This window comes from Rutidosis leptorrhynchoides, unplaced genomic scaffold (genome assembly GCF_046630445.1).
Source record: "Rutidosis leptorrhynchoides isolate AG116_Rl617_1_P2 unplaced genomic scaffold, CSIRO_AGI_Rlap_v1 contig455, whole genome shotgun sequence".
Classification (NCBI taxonomy): Eukaryota; Viridiplantae; Streptophyta; class Magnoliopsida; order Asterales; family Asteraceae; genus Rutidosis; species Rutidosis leptorrhynchoides.
Genome location: NW_027266688.1, coordinates 26,401 through 43,198, shown reverse-complemented (window position 1 = coordinate 43,198; position 16,798 = coordinate 26,401). Strand labels below are relative to the sequence as shown.

At 33.7% G+C, this 16,798-nt stretch overlaps 2 protein-coding genes across 2 annotated transcripts; both read right to left on the bottom strand.

Annotated features, from left to right (window-relative positions):
• Window positions 1–8,189: 8,189 nt before the first annotated feature.
• On the bottom strand, window positions 8,190–8,843 carry LOC139883807 (large ribosomal subunit protein uL10c). The gene has a single exon (XM_071867932.1). The coding sequence runs from the start codon at window positions 8,841–8,843 to the stop codon at window positions 8,190–8,192; it is 654 nt and encodes a 217-aa protein (XP_071724033.1).
• An 806-nt stretch (window positions 8,844–9,649) lies between these two features.
• On the bottom strand, window positions 9,650–16,487 carry LOC139883806 (uncharacterized). Its single transcript, XM_071867931.1, has 23 exons — window positions 16,185–16,487; window positions 15,728–16,087; window positions 15,481–15,613; window positions 15,137–15,312; window positions 14,672–14,745; window positions 14,467–14,502; window positions 14,248–14,338; window positions 13,908–13,966; window positions 13,639–13,826; window positions 13,353–13,531; window positions 13,092–13,193; window positions 12,800–12,910; window positions 12,521–12,586; window positions 12,319–12,417; window positions 11,860–12,051; window positions 11,674–11,778; window positions 11,224–11,535; window positions 10,932–11,119; window positions 10,754–10,856; window positions 10,494–10,639; window positions 10,190–10,269; window positions 9,817–10,036; window positions 9,650–9,761 (listed from the first exon to the last, which is right to left on the bottom strand). The coding sequence occupies exons 1-23, from the start codon at window positions 16,485–16,487 to the stop codon at window positions 9,650–9,652; spliced, it is 3,435 nt and encodes a 1,144-aa protein (XP_071724032.1).
• Between the last annotated feature and the right edge of the window lie 311 nt (window positions 16,488–16,798).

Sequence of the window (16,798 nt, the reverse complement as noted above, 5' to 3'; positions counted from 1 at the left end):
TATTAAATACAAACCTAAAATTAGTCTGACCAATAAAAACTCTATTGCACTTGTATATACATATTATTAGTGATTAAAGATTAGGTTTTTATTTGGGAAGACCACAAGTTTCTCCTCATAGATCTTCGAGTTCGATGATGTAATGTGGGATTCTTACTCTTAAAATAACTTCTGTGCTGATCACAATAATTAAATTGGGATCAATTTTTGTCTTGTCATGTTTATATGGTGTCTTATGTGGTAATAATTATTATAAAATTTTCTCTCTCAGTCCCTCCAAAAAAGGAATTCTCTTTCCAGTCCCAACCTCACTTTGAACCAATAAAAAAATAGGACTATATTTATAAACCAATCATCATTTTTAATATTTATATTATAATAAAAATTGAGACTTCATTATTAGGATTATGCAATGGAATACATTTTTGACAAATCTCCATTTTTCTCTTTCTATTTACGTGTCGGTTATGTATACGAAATCGGGACTCAAAATCGGGACTAGCAATGCAGATACTTTTAGTCATAACCACATGATCAAATGAGCCTTCTAAGCAATTTTCTTTGATTGATGGAAAACATCAATTTGAACTTGCCCGCCCCTTCAACGTAATGAGAAAATAATACAAACAAAAAAAATTATCCTAATCAATAATTAATAGGACATATTATATGTTAGTTTAAATAGAATCTGAGTCATAATGTACTCACATGAAAAAATATTGACTTCTTTCATTTTAAGATCCTGATAGTCAATTTCGAGGTCTTTTGAATTTCTTTTAACCTTCTCCTCCTTCACTATCTCGAATTCAATACCATCTACATTGAAAGCTCCCATTATTATTGTCTTAATCTACCATTGAAGAATTTAAATCTGTAAAATTAAAATAATAAAATATCAGGTTATTATTCTCAAAAGAAAACTCCTCAAATATGTATTGTTTGATGCAGATCATAGACATCCTTTCTTATCAAATAATAGATGATAATGACCACCAAAGGTAGAATTCTCGTTATAAATTGAGGAAATGAAACCAATTATTATTTGGCCAAAATTTCATAGTGAATCTAACAAGACATTTATAAAACGCTAATCATATCGAAACAGCCCAAAAAAAAACGATATTCACTTTCAAATCAAAAAATATCTTAAAACTGTCATCAGGCTCTCTCCGACAAAATGATGGAAAGGTTCTATATCAAGTTTAAACAAATGTCTATTTCAATATTGAGGAGTAGAAGAATTAGCCAGTCATGCGTATGTATCCTTGTAACTTTAACTCCATAATTAAGTTCTCATTACACACCATAAACACAATAACATCATTCCTTACAGCGTAAGTAAATCGTAATTCCTCACTCAAATTTTTCATTACACACCATGAACACAGTTCAGAGGTTATCTTGGATAGAAAAAGAATCAAATCAAATAATTATTGATTATTGTAATTGTAATATAATATTTGTTGAAGAATTGTATTTATTTATAGGAATTTTTAATTGCTAATCATCGTACCTTTTCATTTTTTATCTCAACCATCATGCTTTTTTATTTTAATTTTTAAAGACATTTAATTTAATAGATAAATATAGAAATTAAAAAATTTTAATTGGACAATTCAACGTAATATTATGGAAAATCTTTCAATATTTTTTACTGATAACCCAACCAATATTCATAATATCTATCAAATTCAAGTTAGCATACTATTCAAATGACATAAGTATCCATAATTTTGAAAAGTTGATTATCTACCATCAAAATACTAATACTAAATTTAAAGAGTACCATCAAAATATTAATCACTCGTTATAAAAGTCTAAACGAAAAAAATGCATATCTTCCGGCTATACGAATCTTCGAGCAAATTAACCGACCGTGTTAATTCTCTCACCATCAACTACTAATCTTCTCCCTGCATGAAATCAAGCTCAAGTCAGAAACAATAATTTAAACAAATCACAAACTTTCTAATCTAAAGAGTGTAAGAAAGTTCTTCTCAAGTTCCTGTTGCCGAATTATAAATACATAAACGGAGTTATCTTTCATTCAGCATAACATAATTAAGGGCCTCATATCACATACACTTTTCACTAATTGATTTCCCTGATACTAAATCAATGACCATTATCATATCTTTAGGCAAATTGATGTATTTCAAAGAATGGAGTAGTAGTTCTAAGGAAATAAAGTAAAAGTTTATACATAAATAGAGTCACAATGATAATATTCAAGTTCACAACAACAAACCAAATTTACTCCAATTTTATATAAAAATTTATGTTCTTAAGCTAGAGACTTGTATTCCTCAAAGCATAAGAACAAAAGAACGATTAAATGCTAAGGAAATAATGTGATTCTTAATACTAACAATGAATAAAGCAGTGTTGTTGGACGGGATCTGAAACTTACAAGTTGTGCCGAGGAGGTTTCATGGCCCTCTTTCGCCTCTGTTACTGAACAAAATCAAAACCAATCGAGTCAAACAAACACACCGATCTCAAGAAAACACTAATCAGATACTAGTAGATTAGATGGACCTTACCGTTAAGGCCATGATAATTTGGTGATTCCTTTTGCATTTGAGCACGAACCAGATCTTGGAGTTCAGCTCTAATGGAGTCCCGAACTTTCAATGCTATGTCCTCTGTAACAGAACAAAATCAAAAACTAATCGACTCAAACAATCCCAAGAAATTCCTAATCACATCCCCAAAATTAAATTACATTATTAATATGGTTGGTAATAAACAGATCGTAGATACGATTGACGGGATATGTTCTTTATCGATAATGTCTGGATAATAATCTCGGGCGACTATGATGCAATTGATTACGAAGCCGACCTTCACCCACCACGAAAACGAATGGGTATCTTCTTCCTCTCTCGAGCTTCGATTCGATTTTACTGAAAAAACACAAAAGACGAGAGATTGTATTTATTCGTGACGTCCAAGTAATCTTATTTATAGACAATAGCTAGACGTTTTATTAACGAATCATAATTTTACATTTATTTTAAAACTTTGACTTTAATTAAGTTTCAAGTTATAATTTTAAATCAAACATATTATTATTTTTCTTATTCTAATTAAAAAATGAAAACATAATAATAACATAATAATTCCTAATAAAATTCGGTCAATTACTTTTTTTTAATATAATAATTTTACTCTTAATTAATTTCTTATCTATTATTTAAAAAATTGTTCTTAAAAAAATGTATATATTTTTTTTCTATTCTTAATTAAAACGGTATATCTTCTTTTTTCCTATTCAAACAGATATATTTTTAAAAGATCTTATAATAATGTTTACCTTTTTTTATTAAACTATTCCTCATAAAAATCGGCTATATTTTTTCTTCTATTCTTTAATTAAAACGAGCATATATTATTTATCAAATAATAGGAACAACTAAATTGATTAGATGCAAATATAAATTTTATTATGAAATCAAATCTTGATAAATAACTTTTACCTTTTGCAATGTTTATTATTTTTGAAAATAAAATAAATTTTAAATTTAATAGGATTGTAGATTTTGAAATCAAATCAAAATAATTATAACCGATATAACTTTAAAATAATTTTTGTAATATAATATTTTACATAGTTTTAATGTTGTTGAATACATATAATTATTCTATAATTTTTTATATGATATATATTTTAAATATTAATTTTTAAAGTTATAACTCTCCGTCCAACGGATGGTCCCACCGACTTGTAATATGAATATCATAACACTTTGAGGAGGCCCAATGTTATGCAATTGGTTTAATTTAACCCTGAACTATCTAAATATTTACAATTGAGTACATTAGTTTTACTCGTTAAACACTTGAAGGACGTTGCTTTTGGAATTTCAGTGTTATGAATTGATCTCTCTCTCTGTTATTTTTTTCCTTAAAGCCCACGACATAACTAGGTTAAACAAATACCACATCCATTCTATTTTCTATATGCTCCAAATAGCTAGGTTAAACAAATCCCAACTAGGGGGAGGTATGACAAGACAGATTTCATTCTCAATGTATTTTCTTTTTGATAGAGATAGAGAGATAGAGGATTTTATTGAAGACAAATGTCCCCGATTAGATGAACAAAGGTTACAATGGTAGGCAGATTATCACAAACGAAGTATCCATCATTTCAAAGAGCTCCTATGTTCTGTTCTATGCTCTCTTGTTTTCCCTATGTACTGTATTCCTAATGGCGACTTTGCGTGTTTGTTTGTTCCGGCAGAATGATTTATGGGCGATTTTGAAGTGTGTTTGTTTCAATACAACTGTTCAGGTGGAAATAAAATGTACACATAGATAGATAGGATCAATGCTTCTTTCCGTACTGATTTAAATTTGCCATCATTAATGGATTCATCTTCTTCTTATTCTTCGCCTCGCGTGTCCTGCCTCTCCAATCCCATTGATTCTAAGGAAGTCGCCCTTCTCGTTTTCTTCAACCATCCTTATGCAGCCATATCAGTCGATCCTAATTATTCCTACTCGCAGTTTCATAGCAAGAACAGTCAATTCTAATGGCTTTGCTTAAAAAATATTTAAACCCCTCTTTCAATAATACAATATATTATTACACCTTTATTGTTGTTAAAAATTAGATTAAATTTTTAAACCCCTCACAAATTAAATATATTATAGGATTACATCCATCTTCCTTCAAATTTGAACCTACTCCTTCAATAATATAATATATTATTACATCCTTATTATTGTTCAAAATTGGATAAATATTAAAACTCCCCTCAAGTTAAATATATTATAGGATTACACCCATCTTCCTTTATAAATTATTTAAACCTCCTCCTTCAATAATACAACATATTATTACACTTTAAATTTGGATAAAATATTAAAACCCCCTCAAGTTAAATATATTATAGGATTACACCATTTTCCTTTCAAAATTATTTAAACCCCCTCTTTCAATAATGTAATATATTATTACACCCTTAATGTTGTTCAAAATTGGATAAAATATTAAAAAATCCCTCAAGTTAAATATATTATAGGATTACAAACATATTCCTTTCAAAATTATTTAAACCTCCTCCTTCAATAATGCAATATATTATTACACCCTTATTGTTGTTTAAATTTAGATAAAATATTAAAAACCCCCCTTCAAGTTAGATATATTATAAGATTACACCCATCTTCCTTTCAAAATTATTTAAACCCCCTCCTTCAATAATGTAATATATTATTACACCCTTATTGTTGTTCAAAATTAGATTAAATATTAAAACTCCCCTCAAATTAAAATATATTATAGGATTATACCCATCTTCCTTCAAAATTATTTGAACCCCTCCTTCAAAAATGCAATATATTATTACACCCTTATTGTTGTTCAAAATAATATAATATATTAAAACCCCCTCAAGTTAAATATATTATAGGATTACACCTATTTTCCTTTTAAAATTATTTAAACCCTCTTTCAATGATGTAATATATTATTACACCCTTATTTTTGTTCTAAATTAGATAATATATTAAAATCCCCCTCATGTAAAATATATTATAGGATTACACCCATCTTCCATTTAAAATTATTTAAACCCACCTTCAATAATATAATATATTATTACACCCTTATTTTTGTTCTAAATTAGATAATATATTAAAACCCTCCTCATGTAAATATATTATAGGATTACACCCATCTTCCTTTTAAAATTATTTAAACCCTCCTTCAATAATGTAATATATTATTACACCTTTATTGTTGTTCAAAATTAGATAATATATTAAAACCTCCCTCAAGTTAAATATATTATAGGATTACACCCATCTTCCTATTAAAATTATTTAAATCCTCCTTCAATAATGTAATATATTATTACACCCTTATTTTTGTTCAAAAATGGATAAAATATTAAAACCCCCTCAAGTTAAATATATTATAGGATTACACCCATCTTCCTTTCAAAATTATTTGAACCCCCTCCTTCAATAATTTAATATATTATTACACCCTTATTATTGTTCAAAAGAGGATAATATATTAAAACACTCCTCAAGTTAAATATATTATAGGATTACACCCATCTTCCTTTTAAAATTATTTAAACCCACCTTCAATAATATAATATAATATATTATTACACCCTTATTTTTGTTCTAAATTAGATAATATATTAAAACCCCCCTCAAGTTAAATATATTATAGGATTACACCCATCTTCTTTTCAAAATTATTTGAACCTCCTCCTTCAATAATGTAATATATTATTACACCCTTATTTTAGTTCAAAATTAGATTAAATATTAAAACCCCCTCAAATTAAATATATTATAGGATTACACCCATCTTCCTTTAAAAATTATTTAAACCCTCCTTCAATAATGTAATATATTATTACATCCTTATTTTTGTTCTAAATTAGATAATATATTAAAAACTCCCTCAAGTTAAATATATTATAGGATTACACCCATCTTTCATTTAAAATTATTTAAACCCTCCTTCAATAATATAATATATTATTACAACCTTATTTTTGTTCTAAATTAGATAATATATTAAAAAACCCCTCAAGTTAAATATATTATAGGATTATACCCATCTTCCTCTTAAAATTATTTAAACCCTCATTCAATAATGTAATATATTATTAAACCCTTATTTTTGTTCTAAATTAGATAATATATTAAAATCTCCTTCATGTAAAATATATTATAGGATTACACCATCTTCCATTTAAAATTATTTACACCCTCCTTCAATAATGTAATATATTATTACACTCTTATTTTTGTTCTAAATTAGATAATATATTAAAAACCCCTCAAGTTAAATATATTAAGGGATTACACCCATCTTCCTCTTAAAATTATTTAAACCCTCCTTAAATAATGTAATATATTATTACACCCTTATTTTTGTTCAAAATTAGATAATATATTAAAAACTCCCTCAAGTTAAATATATTATAGATCTTTCTCTTAAAATTATTTAAACCCTCCTTCAATATTGTAATATATTATTACACCCTTATTTTTTAAAAAAAATTAGATAATATATTAAAACATCCCTCATGTAAATATATTATAAGATTATAATACAATATATTATTACACTCTTATTTTTGTTCAAAATTAGATAACATATTAAAATTCCGTTCAAATTTCTTTTTAAAATTATTTAAATCCTCCTTCAATAATGTAATATATTAAAACCCCGCTCGAGGTTTGCCCAACCGTAGGAATCATTTTTTCCTTAAAGCCCACAGCATACGCTCTTGCATTGTGAAGTGATCGTTGGAATATAATTCAATTTCTTCGGCCACATGAATGGTTCCTAAACTGATTGAACAACCAAATTGTAATAAACGGGAAAGATTGGTTGACTGACTAAGTCAATTCGGTTCAACTCGTTTTATTCTGCATAGTCGGGGATTCTGCAATTTTCCGGTGCCGTTCAAAATTTTCCGGCGCTCACTATCATTCCAAACCAATTTCAGCACTGAAAATAACAGCTTGGTTACAATTCTCATTCACATCAATCATATATCCATTTCCTTCTTCTCCAACATAAAAACACTACTCAGTCAAGAGCAACAACTCTTTTCAGCTATGGCAGCATAAATTTTTTTTATGATGCACGCAAGCCTACCGATCATAATACCAGAGTCGCAATGTTAATAATTAAGTTCACAAGAACAACAAAGCAAATTTACTCCAATTTCGTATTCAAGTATGTTATTAAGGTGTCCATATAGATAGATAGAGACTCATATTCCTCAAAACATAAGGACAAAAGAACGGATGCTAAGAAAATCTGGACTGGATGTGGTTATCAAGAACGATGAATAAAGCAACACTCAATTCAGAGTCGCACGCATGGGGTCTGGCAGATACTACTTCCGCCTTTGTGCAAATTTCGAGTCCTATGGAACTCTAGTCATCTGCCAGTCATAACTTCCTGGATTTCAACTCTCATAAACACATTACTCACACTGTCCAATTGGAATTACACGCCTAAGTGGAATCAACAAAGCATCAATTCTACATAAAATACTTCCAAGTTTATAACTTTTGAACCGACGAAATGTACAGAATTCTCAAAAGTACCTGCATAGTGCTATTGAAAAAAGCATACAACAACAACAAGAATGAATGAGAAAATCCAGAAATTACAAAAGTTAGTTACCGAATTGCACCCATCATTGTCCTTGTTCTTCTTCCAGCTTTTGCACATAAGCTTTCAATACCATGATAATATCCCTAGCAGGAGCTTGCAAGGTACTGACAAGTCCCATAGCAGGACTCTGCAAAGCTCCCAAAACTTTAGCATAAATCTCAGCACGAGTAGGCATACTCTCCAACGCCTTAAAATCATCAGGCCCATAAAACTTGCCTTCGAAAACCGCTCCGGTGAAATCATTCCCATCGAGTTTCTTCTCTTTCTGGAAATCCCTGTAAGGCTTAAGCGAAGCTGGGATTTCTTCAGTAAGCACGAAGAGCCAGGCATTCATTCCCTTCATACATGGTTTTAAAGCTTCCCATTTCGTCCCTTCAATTGCTTTGTAGACCAAAGTGTTCTTAGCAACCAACAGCCTTGTGTTCTCCGGGAGAGATCGACGGAGATCCTGAAACTGCTTGACGGTGAATCCGGTGTACTTGATTGCGGCGAGGAGGTGGCAGTTCTCGAGATGGGTCTTCACGGTCTCGACTGTTTCCTCTTTCTTGGTACGAGAAATGGCGGCTCTAATGAAATTGGGCCGAGTTCTGATGGGTTTGAAGAGAAATTGGTTGTTGTAGGGTTTGGATAGGGTTAGGGTTTGGTGGTGAGGGAAGGAGAACATGGTGGTTTCCATGGTGGCCGGTCGAGGTGATGATGATGATGATAACAGAAGAGTGGAAGAAGTGGAGTAAAGAGTTTCTCAATGGCCTTATCTTATTATTTATCAGAGAAGAAATATTAGAAACCGGCCCCTATAGTTTAATAAATGTAACAAACTAAGCCCCACAAATTTATTTTTTTCCTACCAAGGCCATACTTTGCTCGTTAGAAAGATGATAGCCTCTAATATTAAACCGCTGTCATTGAAACGATTTCCCAACGGTTTTGCGAACCGCTCGTAGCTTAATCAATTTCCCAGCTGTTTATACAAAAGCCGAGGTCTTAGCTTGTTTAGATTAGTTCTTCCCGAGCTGTATTCTTGTTTAATGTATCCCGAGTTGTAGGCTTGTTTAGTCCATCCCGACCTGTAAGCTTGTTCTTTCTGGTTGAGTTGTCAGACACTATTTCGATCTAATCATAGATGGAGCAACTGGGTTCCATACCAAAACGATAAGGAATAAAATTTACACCTCACAGTATGATGCATTATGCAATTTTGTTAAACCTATTGTATATAAGATTAACATATATCTATTTCCTGTTATCTTCTTCAGTAAAAAATATTATTTGAGCTGTGTCGATACAAGTATTTAGGATTAACGATGAGAACAACAATACAAGTGTTTGAACAAAAAAATAATGGGTTCCCCCTGAATCTAATAAAACACCCAAAAACTAAGCACGCAACACAAAAATGTTTTATACAGGTTTACTCTCAACAAACTTAGAATACAATAGTTTCAACAAGGCTTACAATTTCACTGCAGCAGTTAATTTTGTTTAATTAGCTTCTGAGTCCTTCCTTCCCGAGTCGTCAGTAACATTGACAATGCCTTCTTCTCTGGAGTATGCACTTCCAGGAACCTTAACAAAAAGTTCTTCATCATCCATACTCTCTTCCTCATGTTTCTCCACAGCCTGAAATTCAACAACACGTAGTTTAAAACCCCAAAAATTGCAAGTCATGTAGTTTTTCGGGGAAAATGCAATAAGAGCATACCCTAAGACTAGCGTCGGACTTATTTGTACTTTTGAGCCCTTTCAAAATTTGGTTTAGTTGCTTCCTAGCCTCAACCCTCGTCTTTCGTCGCTCAGCTTGTTGTGCTGCTGTCACATCGGCATGGCAGGCTACACAAAGAGTCCTCATGTTCTCCAGCTTGCATTCACCTTAGACAACATCATTTTTAAATAAGGATGATGAATTGAATTGCATCATCAATTTGGAGTTTGTAACTTAAGTGTAAAGTAACCAAAAAGATTCTAAACTCCAATGAGTTGACTTAATTTCCTTAGGAGAAGTTCTCGAGAGAAATATCATACCTCCCCCTTGGTAGACAGCAACTATATGGTCAGCATGCCATGCGTTTCCCTCGATTGGATCGTTTACAAGCTTGTCAAGCCTTCAAGCACCAATGAAATATAATAAACTGTAAGACAACAATGACATTTTCGCAGCATCATATGCATATAAAGCTATCATACATGACAACGATCATTTGCACACAATCTCTATATTTTATGCTTCTAAATACTATTAGGGTGTGTAGTATGCAAAAATAAATAAATAAATAAACAAATGACCGTGGTATTTTGAGCAAGAGTTATAAGAACATATTGGACTTACAAATTTTTACGACCAGCCAACTTTGGAGCCACTTTCTCAATATACTTCTGCCGCGTCTCCTTTGACAGAGGCTTTATGTGCTTCACTAGTTTATGACAGTCTAACTTGCATGTTGTGCAGATACCGTGTTCTATTCGGAAAAGTTCCTAGAATTTTCAAATACAAGTGATCACCATACAAACTATGAAGTGAAAGAGACAAAAATGTATATAGGAGCATCAAAGTTTTCAAACTTTCACATAGCCATTCAATGTACTAACCCGACGGAGGAATCTTTTGCTAGTTCTCAAACGATATTCTTCATAGCAGCCAAGGTTACAGAAAAGATCCTCAAAATATTCAGGTGTCATTGAATTACTTCCCCTGGTAGTAAACAGCTATTAAAACATTTATCTCAGTATTCAGTATTCACAAACAGAAGGATTGACTTAAACTTACTTGCATGGCTTTTGACACAGTTTACAGAGAGGTTCATCTGTTAGGGTATAACCCTGCGTGTATTCTTTCTCCTTTTTGCTGAAGCCACTACACAGATGGACAGTTTTCCACACTGCATTTTGAGGTAACGGGAGGCTAATTTCATCTAACGGTGTAGTGCGTCGTTTACTTCGACTCTTCAGCAGACCCTGTTACCCAGAGTTAAATCATATTCAGGGAAATTTAAAAGAAACTATAAATTACAGTATCAACAGTAACAAGAACATGGTTTAGAGTGATCATATGCGCATACCCCACTGTTGTGGTTAACATTTTCCTCCAAGTAGCACAGTTCAACAGATAAAGGGAGTTGCAACGGCTTTCCAAACAATTTTTTCCGTTCAATGGGCCTCAATTCACTCCACTCCTCATAAAATGCCAAAAGGGCAGTCTTACAAGCTGGGTTATCCTTTAAAGAACTGGAAACTCCTTCCTTGTCATGATTGGCTGTAAGATTTTGTGACTCGAGTTCATCTGGCCTAAAACTCTCAAAAAGGGGCCTTGGTCTTGAATCGATCCCTGGGGTGCAGGAATACACGTGTATCCGTCCAGTATAGGTGCTGACCTAATCATCCAAAGCACGTTAAAGAAGCAACACAAGTGAATGAATTGATTTAGGCACATTCAAAATACTACATAAGAAATTAATACAAACTAAATTTGATATATCAGCTAACTAAGACCAACAGAGTCAATAATTTACCTCAAACCGCAGAGAAACTTCGTGATTGGAGGAGCACGGGGCTTCCAGTGGCTGATGCGTTTCAACACCCTCTCTTTCTGCGGTTGGAAGGTGGAAATGATCTTCCTAAATTACAAAAATAAGAGCAATTATATGCGACATATAAGCCCATAAAAGGAGTAGGTTCATACATGTTGAAAGGTATACCTTATCCTGTTCTTTAGAACTTTCACTTATTCTTGAAGTCATTTCATTGTCTGCTTCTAGAGGCTGAAAATCATGAGCGAGGTCAGATTCTGAGAACTCTTGCTTGAGGGAGAGCTCACCTTGTACAGCTAATTGTGGCTCAAAACTTCTGTCAGCTTTACTGGACAAATCTAAATCCGAAATATTCTCAACCTGCAATTCAAACATGAGGATTATTCAGAGGGGATAACAAAATGGATAAAGATTTCGAAAATTTAGAGTGCAAATAACTCCCCCCACGAGACACGGAAGAAACAGGAAATCGAGGCACATAAATCAAAAACCACAAAAAGAATAGAACAAAACGCTTTGAATATAAAATATAAAACATTTAGCGTAAGCTTCCACAATGAACGACAACTGAAGAAACAAACCAAACTTTGTAATAATACTAGAATAGAGAGTTAGACAGAACAGTACTGCTATTTCTTGTACAGCATCATATTTTCCATTCATGGTAGATGAAATCCGGTTCAGACTCTTGTTTAAGTTTTGCCAATGTGACTCATCCATGCTGTCCTGCAGCCATAACCAGAAATAGGAAAAACTATCAACCATCCCAAGATAAGACTGTTTTTCAGAAATTCTTTTTCAAACAGGATCCATAAAAAACAGTTGGCACCTTTGCACAGAAAATGTATATGTTCACTGCTTTTGTTTGCCCTTTCCTGTGAGCTCTATCTTCGGCCTTCATGGAGCCGAGCAACATATATAATAAATGAATAATCAAGCCATAAAACAAAAGGTAACACACAGGAGAAACTAGAATAATTTAGACTGCATCGCATTAACCTCAAGACACCAATCAATACATAGTGAAATCCATTTTCAGAAACAGCTGATAGGGCGGTGGGATTTTCGTTGAATCATAGGTACAAAACTAAAATCAATTATTATAGACCTGAAGCATCAAGGAAGGATTCTGAGGAAGCTCCAAAAAGGCAACATCCTGCGCTGCTGAAAAATTGAGCCCAACACCACCGGCTTGTATACCGATAATTGCAAGCTTAACCTGTGAATAAAATATCAATTTAAGAATAGAAGCCAAGTGGCAGTGCAGCACAGAATAGATACAGCCACTCAAGTCTGAATGCTAGCATACAGCTGCTTATGCAAGTATGAAAACACCGGATACCCATCAGAAGTCAGAACATCAAGTATGAAATAAGAATTCAAAAAATTAGGAGACAAACCTCATTTGAAGATTGAAATGACTCCACAGCTGTCTGCCTATCTCTAGCAAGGGAGTTCCCATCAATGCGGACAAACCTGATCCCTTTTCCGCATACAAACTCCTGAGCAATTCAACAAAATAGCAAACTGTTATTCAAGTAACAGCGAAACAAAATAATAATTGACGTAGAATTAAACTTAATACAAGTCTTGGCTCTGGTGACTAGATCCAGAAAATGATTGTGGTCTCGTCTATGTTCGTGGATTTGAAAGAGTCTCACCTGAATTCCATCAAGAACCATATGGTGATGGGCAAAAATTATCATTTTATGAGAACTGGAATTCAAATCCAAGTCGGCCACACCATCTGACTCTGCAAACAGGGGGTGGATAGAAAGCCATTCACAGAAACCAGAGAGCTTTGCAATGGCAAGTTCTTGGAGTTTGGTGGCTAAGTTTTCTAAAGGAAAGGAAGAAAGTATATGTTACTGCAGACACTACTAAATAACTATTTCAAAAGATTGATGATCACATGGTAGATTCAAAAGTTCCATTTCCATAGATTACCATCAGATTCATCAGAACTTTCTGTAGTCATGTCATTATCAACAACACTCTTCTCAGACTTGTCGATGCGGCGTGCTGCAAGAGCAGCCTTTGCTAAAGCTATATCTGATTTCTTCAGCAACAAATTTATAATTTGTCTACGTTTGGGAGGTAATTCCACCAGCACGTGCTCCTTAAGACGTCTTATCTACAACAGACAGAAAGTAATGTGATTATTTGGGCGGGGGTGTGGAAAATGGCAATAACACTGCTTTGATAACGTCCCTTTCATGACAGTTTGCCTAAGCAGCACATTCAACTCCTCCAAGCGAACTCCTCTTGAAAAATCCTGTATTAACATTCCGTGAAACATCTCAGACAAATGCCTGTGTTACAATCAATCAAAAGAAAACTCAGGGTTGATTAATGATACCACAGGCATACTTCCTGTAAAACATACTATACAGAACATCCACCAAAAGAAAATAGACAAAGATGTTACAACATCTCCATCATGTCAACTAAAAGCACATGTTGAATAATTAAGCACAACATATAAATCTCAATGATAATCAAAAAATGCAATTAAAGAAGCCCACAGGTGCTTTCCAGCCCTATTCCAAAGATTACCTGGAAAGTCTTTCCTTGAATACCCTGAATTAGTTTGATGTCACAGTAAGTTTTTGCATACTCATACTTGGAGCTTCCTAGTAAACCAGGCCTATCAGACAAAAGCGTCACAGAGAAAGAGGGAACAGTTAACAAGTAGAAACCAAAAAAAAAAAAGAAAAAGAAAACTCATATATGATATAGTATGTATGTATGTACGTAAAGGAGTAACAAACTTGCCATAAAATGTTTATCTGGTGGAAAATGTCGTAAGGCCTATGATCACCTAGGAAAAGACCTAAAGTTAGATCTCTCAAAAGAATATGAAGTACTTGGAAATTAATAAGAATAGAAGCACGAGAGATCAGAAAGATGCTGAAAATGTCTTCACGACTAGAATGAAAAGCAATGATGGAAACATTATTTCACTCTGCCACAATACAACCTTGATAAAGAGGGTGTTCCAGATAGTAGAACTATGCGCTTGACCTTTCCCGCCATTTCAAGGACAGCAGTAATCTGTTAACATGTAAGAAATGAAGAAAGACTATCATAAAAAATATAGTGTACTAATGGTGCTATGCCATAATATTGAAGAGGACTTCGCATGCACAAAGATATCGCTGTTAATCTTACTGTCAGGTTTAAACCAATTTCGAAAAGAAGAAACTCAAATGAGCGAAGATCATATGCATAGAAATGAGATTTTTTTTTTTTTTAATCATGTACCATACTGCTGTGTGGTGAGAAATCTATTGCCTAGATGATCGTCGATCAATAAATAAAATTGTGGCGTCAACCAACCTCCAAAGTTTTAAATGAACACATCATACAGATGCTTGCATATAATATATATAATGAATTCTTTAACTAGGACACAGATTACTGCAGCTAAAAACAGAATTGCGACCTCTTCAGGTTCTGATGTTTTCTTCGAACATCGTAGATGATGAGACTCGTCCACAATCAAGAAGGCCCACTCTCTCTCAAGCATTGTCTTTCTCAGGCGATTAAGCATGGTGTAAGAGATAACTACAACCCTCGGACATCGCGTCAAGTTGGCAGGACTGTCTTGATGGCCAAAAACTGAAGTAAGAAAGCAAGAGTATCTATAAGTATACTAAAAAGAACTCACTGGTACTATGGTTGGAGTCAAGAGACATACTGTAAGGACCAAGTAAAAGAGGGAGAGTGAAATAAAGTAGGAAACTGGAATGAAAGATAACAAGCTGAATTAAAGAGAGAAATTGATACCAAGATGAATGTCAGAAGGTAAACAAAATGGAAGCCACCGCTCCAACTCCTCAGCCCATGAATATCGCAAGACGGCAGGGCAAACAACAAGTATAGGACCTTCATTTGTGAAACATCCAGCAATACCAATAGCCTGAAAACAACCAATCATATGCAGAGCTTTTAAAATTGTCTCTCGATACACAAGTTCACAGCTACATTGAAGACCAGCACCATAAACAGAAAGGAACGGAAAAGAAATACTCACTTGTATAGTCTTCCCAACCCCCATTTCATCTGCAAGAAGACAGCGACCACCTCTTCGCAACCCAAATTTTACACCTTCAAGTTGGAAAGGCATAAAAGCATCCACTAGCCTCCTTGGTAGTTTCCCAATTAAATCTTCAACCTGCTCATCAGATAAATGTTCCGGTCTATGGGGTGTCCATCTCCCAGCGATATAGGAGTGCGACAATCTCTGTACAACATTAAGTGTCGTCCAAGGTATCCTATCCACCTCAATGTCCTTGACTTTCTTTAAGCATCCTAAAACAGCATCGTAGTCCTTTAATTTATAGACGGAGGCCTTCCCACCGCCATGATTTTGCGTGTAATGTGATGACATGACCTAATTATGACAGTGAATTTACATAATTCAATTAAAATATGAATGAAATAGTAGTACATTCTGTGCAAATAGTGGATTTGGGACACAACCCACTTACATCTGCTAATATATAGCTGAGTCTTGTCAAACATTCTTCTTCCCCTGGATAATCAAAACCTCCTAAGGCCTCTGGAGTGATCGCGAACGAGTCGGGAGAGCAGATTTCAAGCCTCACCCGGAATTTCGTTGCTAAATTGGCCGAATCAACTTGGCCGCCGCCGTAATTTGGTTTGAAGAAAGGCGACATTTTCCGGCATTTGAAGAGCTTCCAAGAATCTTGATTGAACTGTCGCTGTTGATCATACTTTGTAGTAGTAGTAGTAGCTTCACTGTCGAGCTTCCTCTTCTCTGGAAACGTCATTTCAAATGGAGATTTTGTAGGGTTGAGAGAGAAAGAGAGAGGCGCGTGTCAGCGAGTGCGACAGAATGATTTGAATTGGCTATTAACAGAGGCGCGGGCAAAGCTGTTAGCCGGAAAGTGAATTGGGCCTTTGTGGGCCTGAGCCATATAGGCCCAAATTCAGCTCTCTCGTCGTGTAAGGCCCACATTTTGAAATGGAGGCCTTCGTATCGAATGACGGATAAATTTCGACGGATTGCTATAAGACTGTTTACGGATAGCTATAACGCAATCCGACGGATAAGGATTCTTACGGATAATTTTATCTTATC

Coding starts and splice junctions, on each gene's coding strand:
- LOC139883807 (XM_071867932.1), bottom strand. CDS start 8,843: ATGGAAACCACCATGTTCTCCTTCCCTCACCACCAAACCCTAACCCTA.
- LOC139883806 (XM_071867931.1), bottom strand. CDS start 16,487: ATGACGTTTCCAGAGAAGAGGAAGCTCGACAGTGAAGCTACTACTACT. Junction 11,779..11,859: donor GTTCTAAAGAACAGGATAAG/GTATACCTTTCA, acceptor TTTGTAATTTAG/GAAGATCATTTCCACCTTCC. Junction 10,640..10,753: donor GCAAAAGATTCCTCCGTCGG/GTTAGTACATTG, acceptor TGAAAATTCTAG/GAACTTTTCCGAATAGAACA.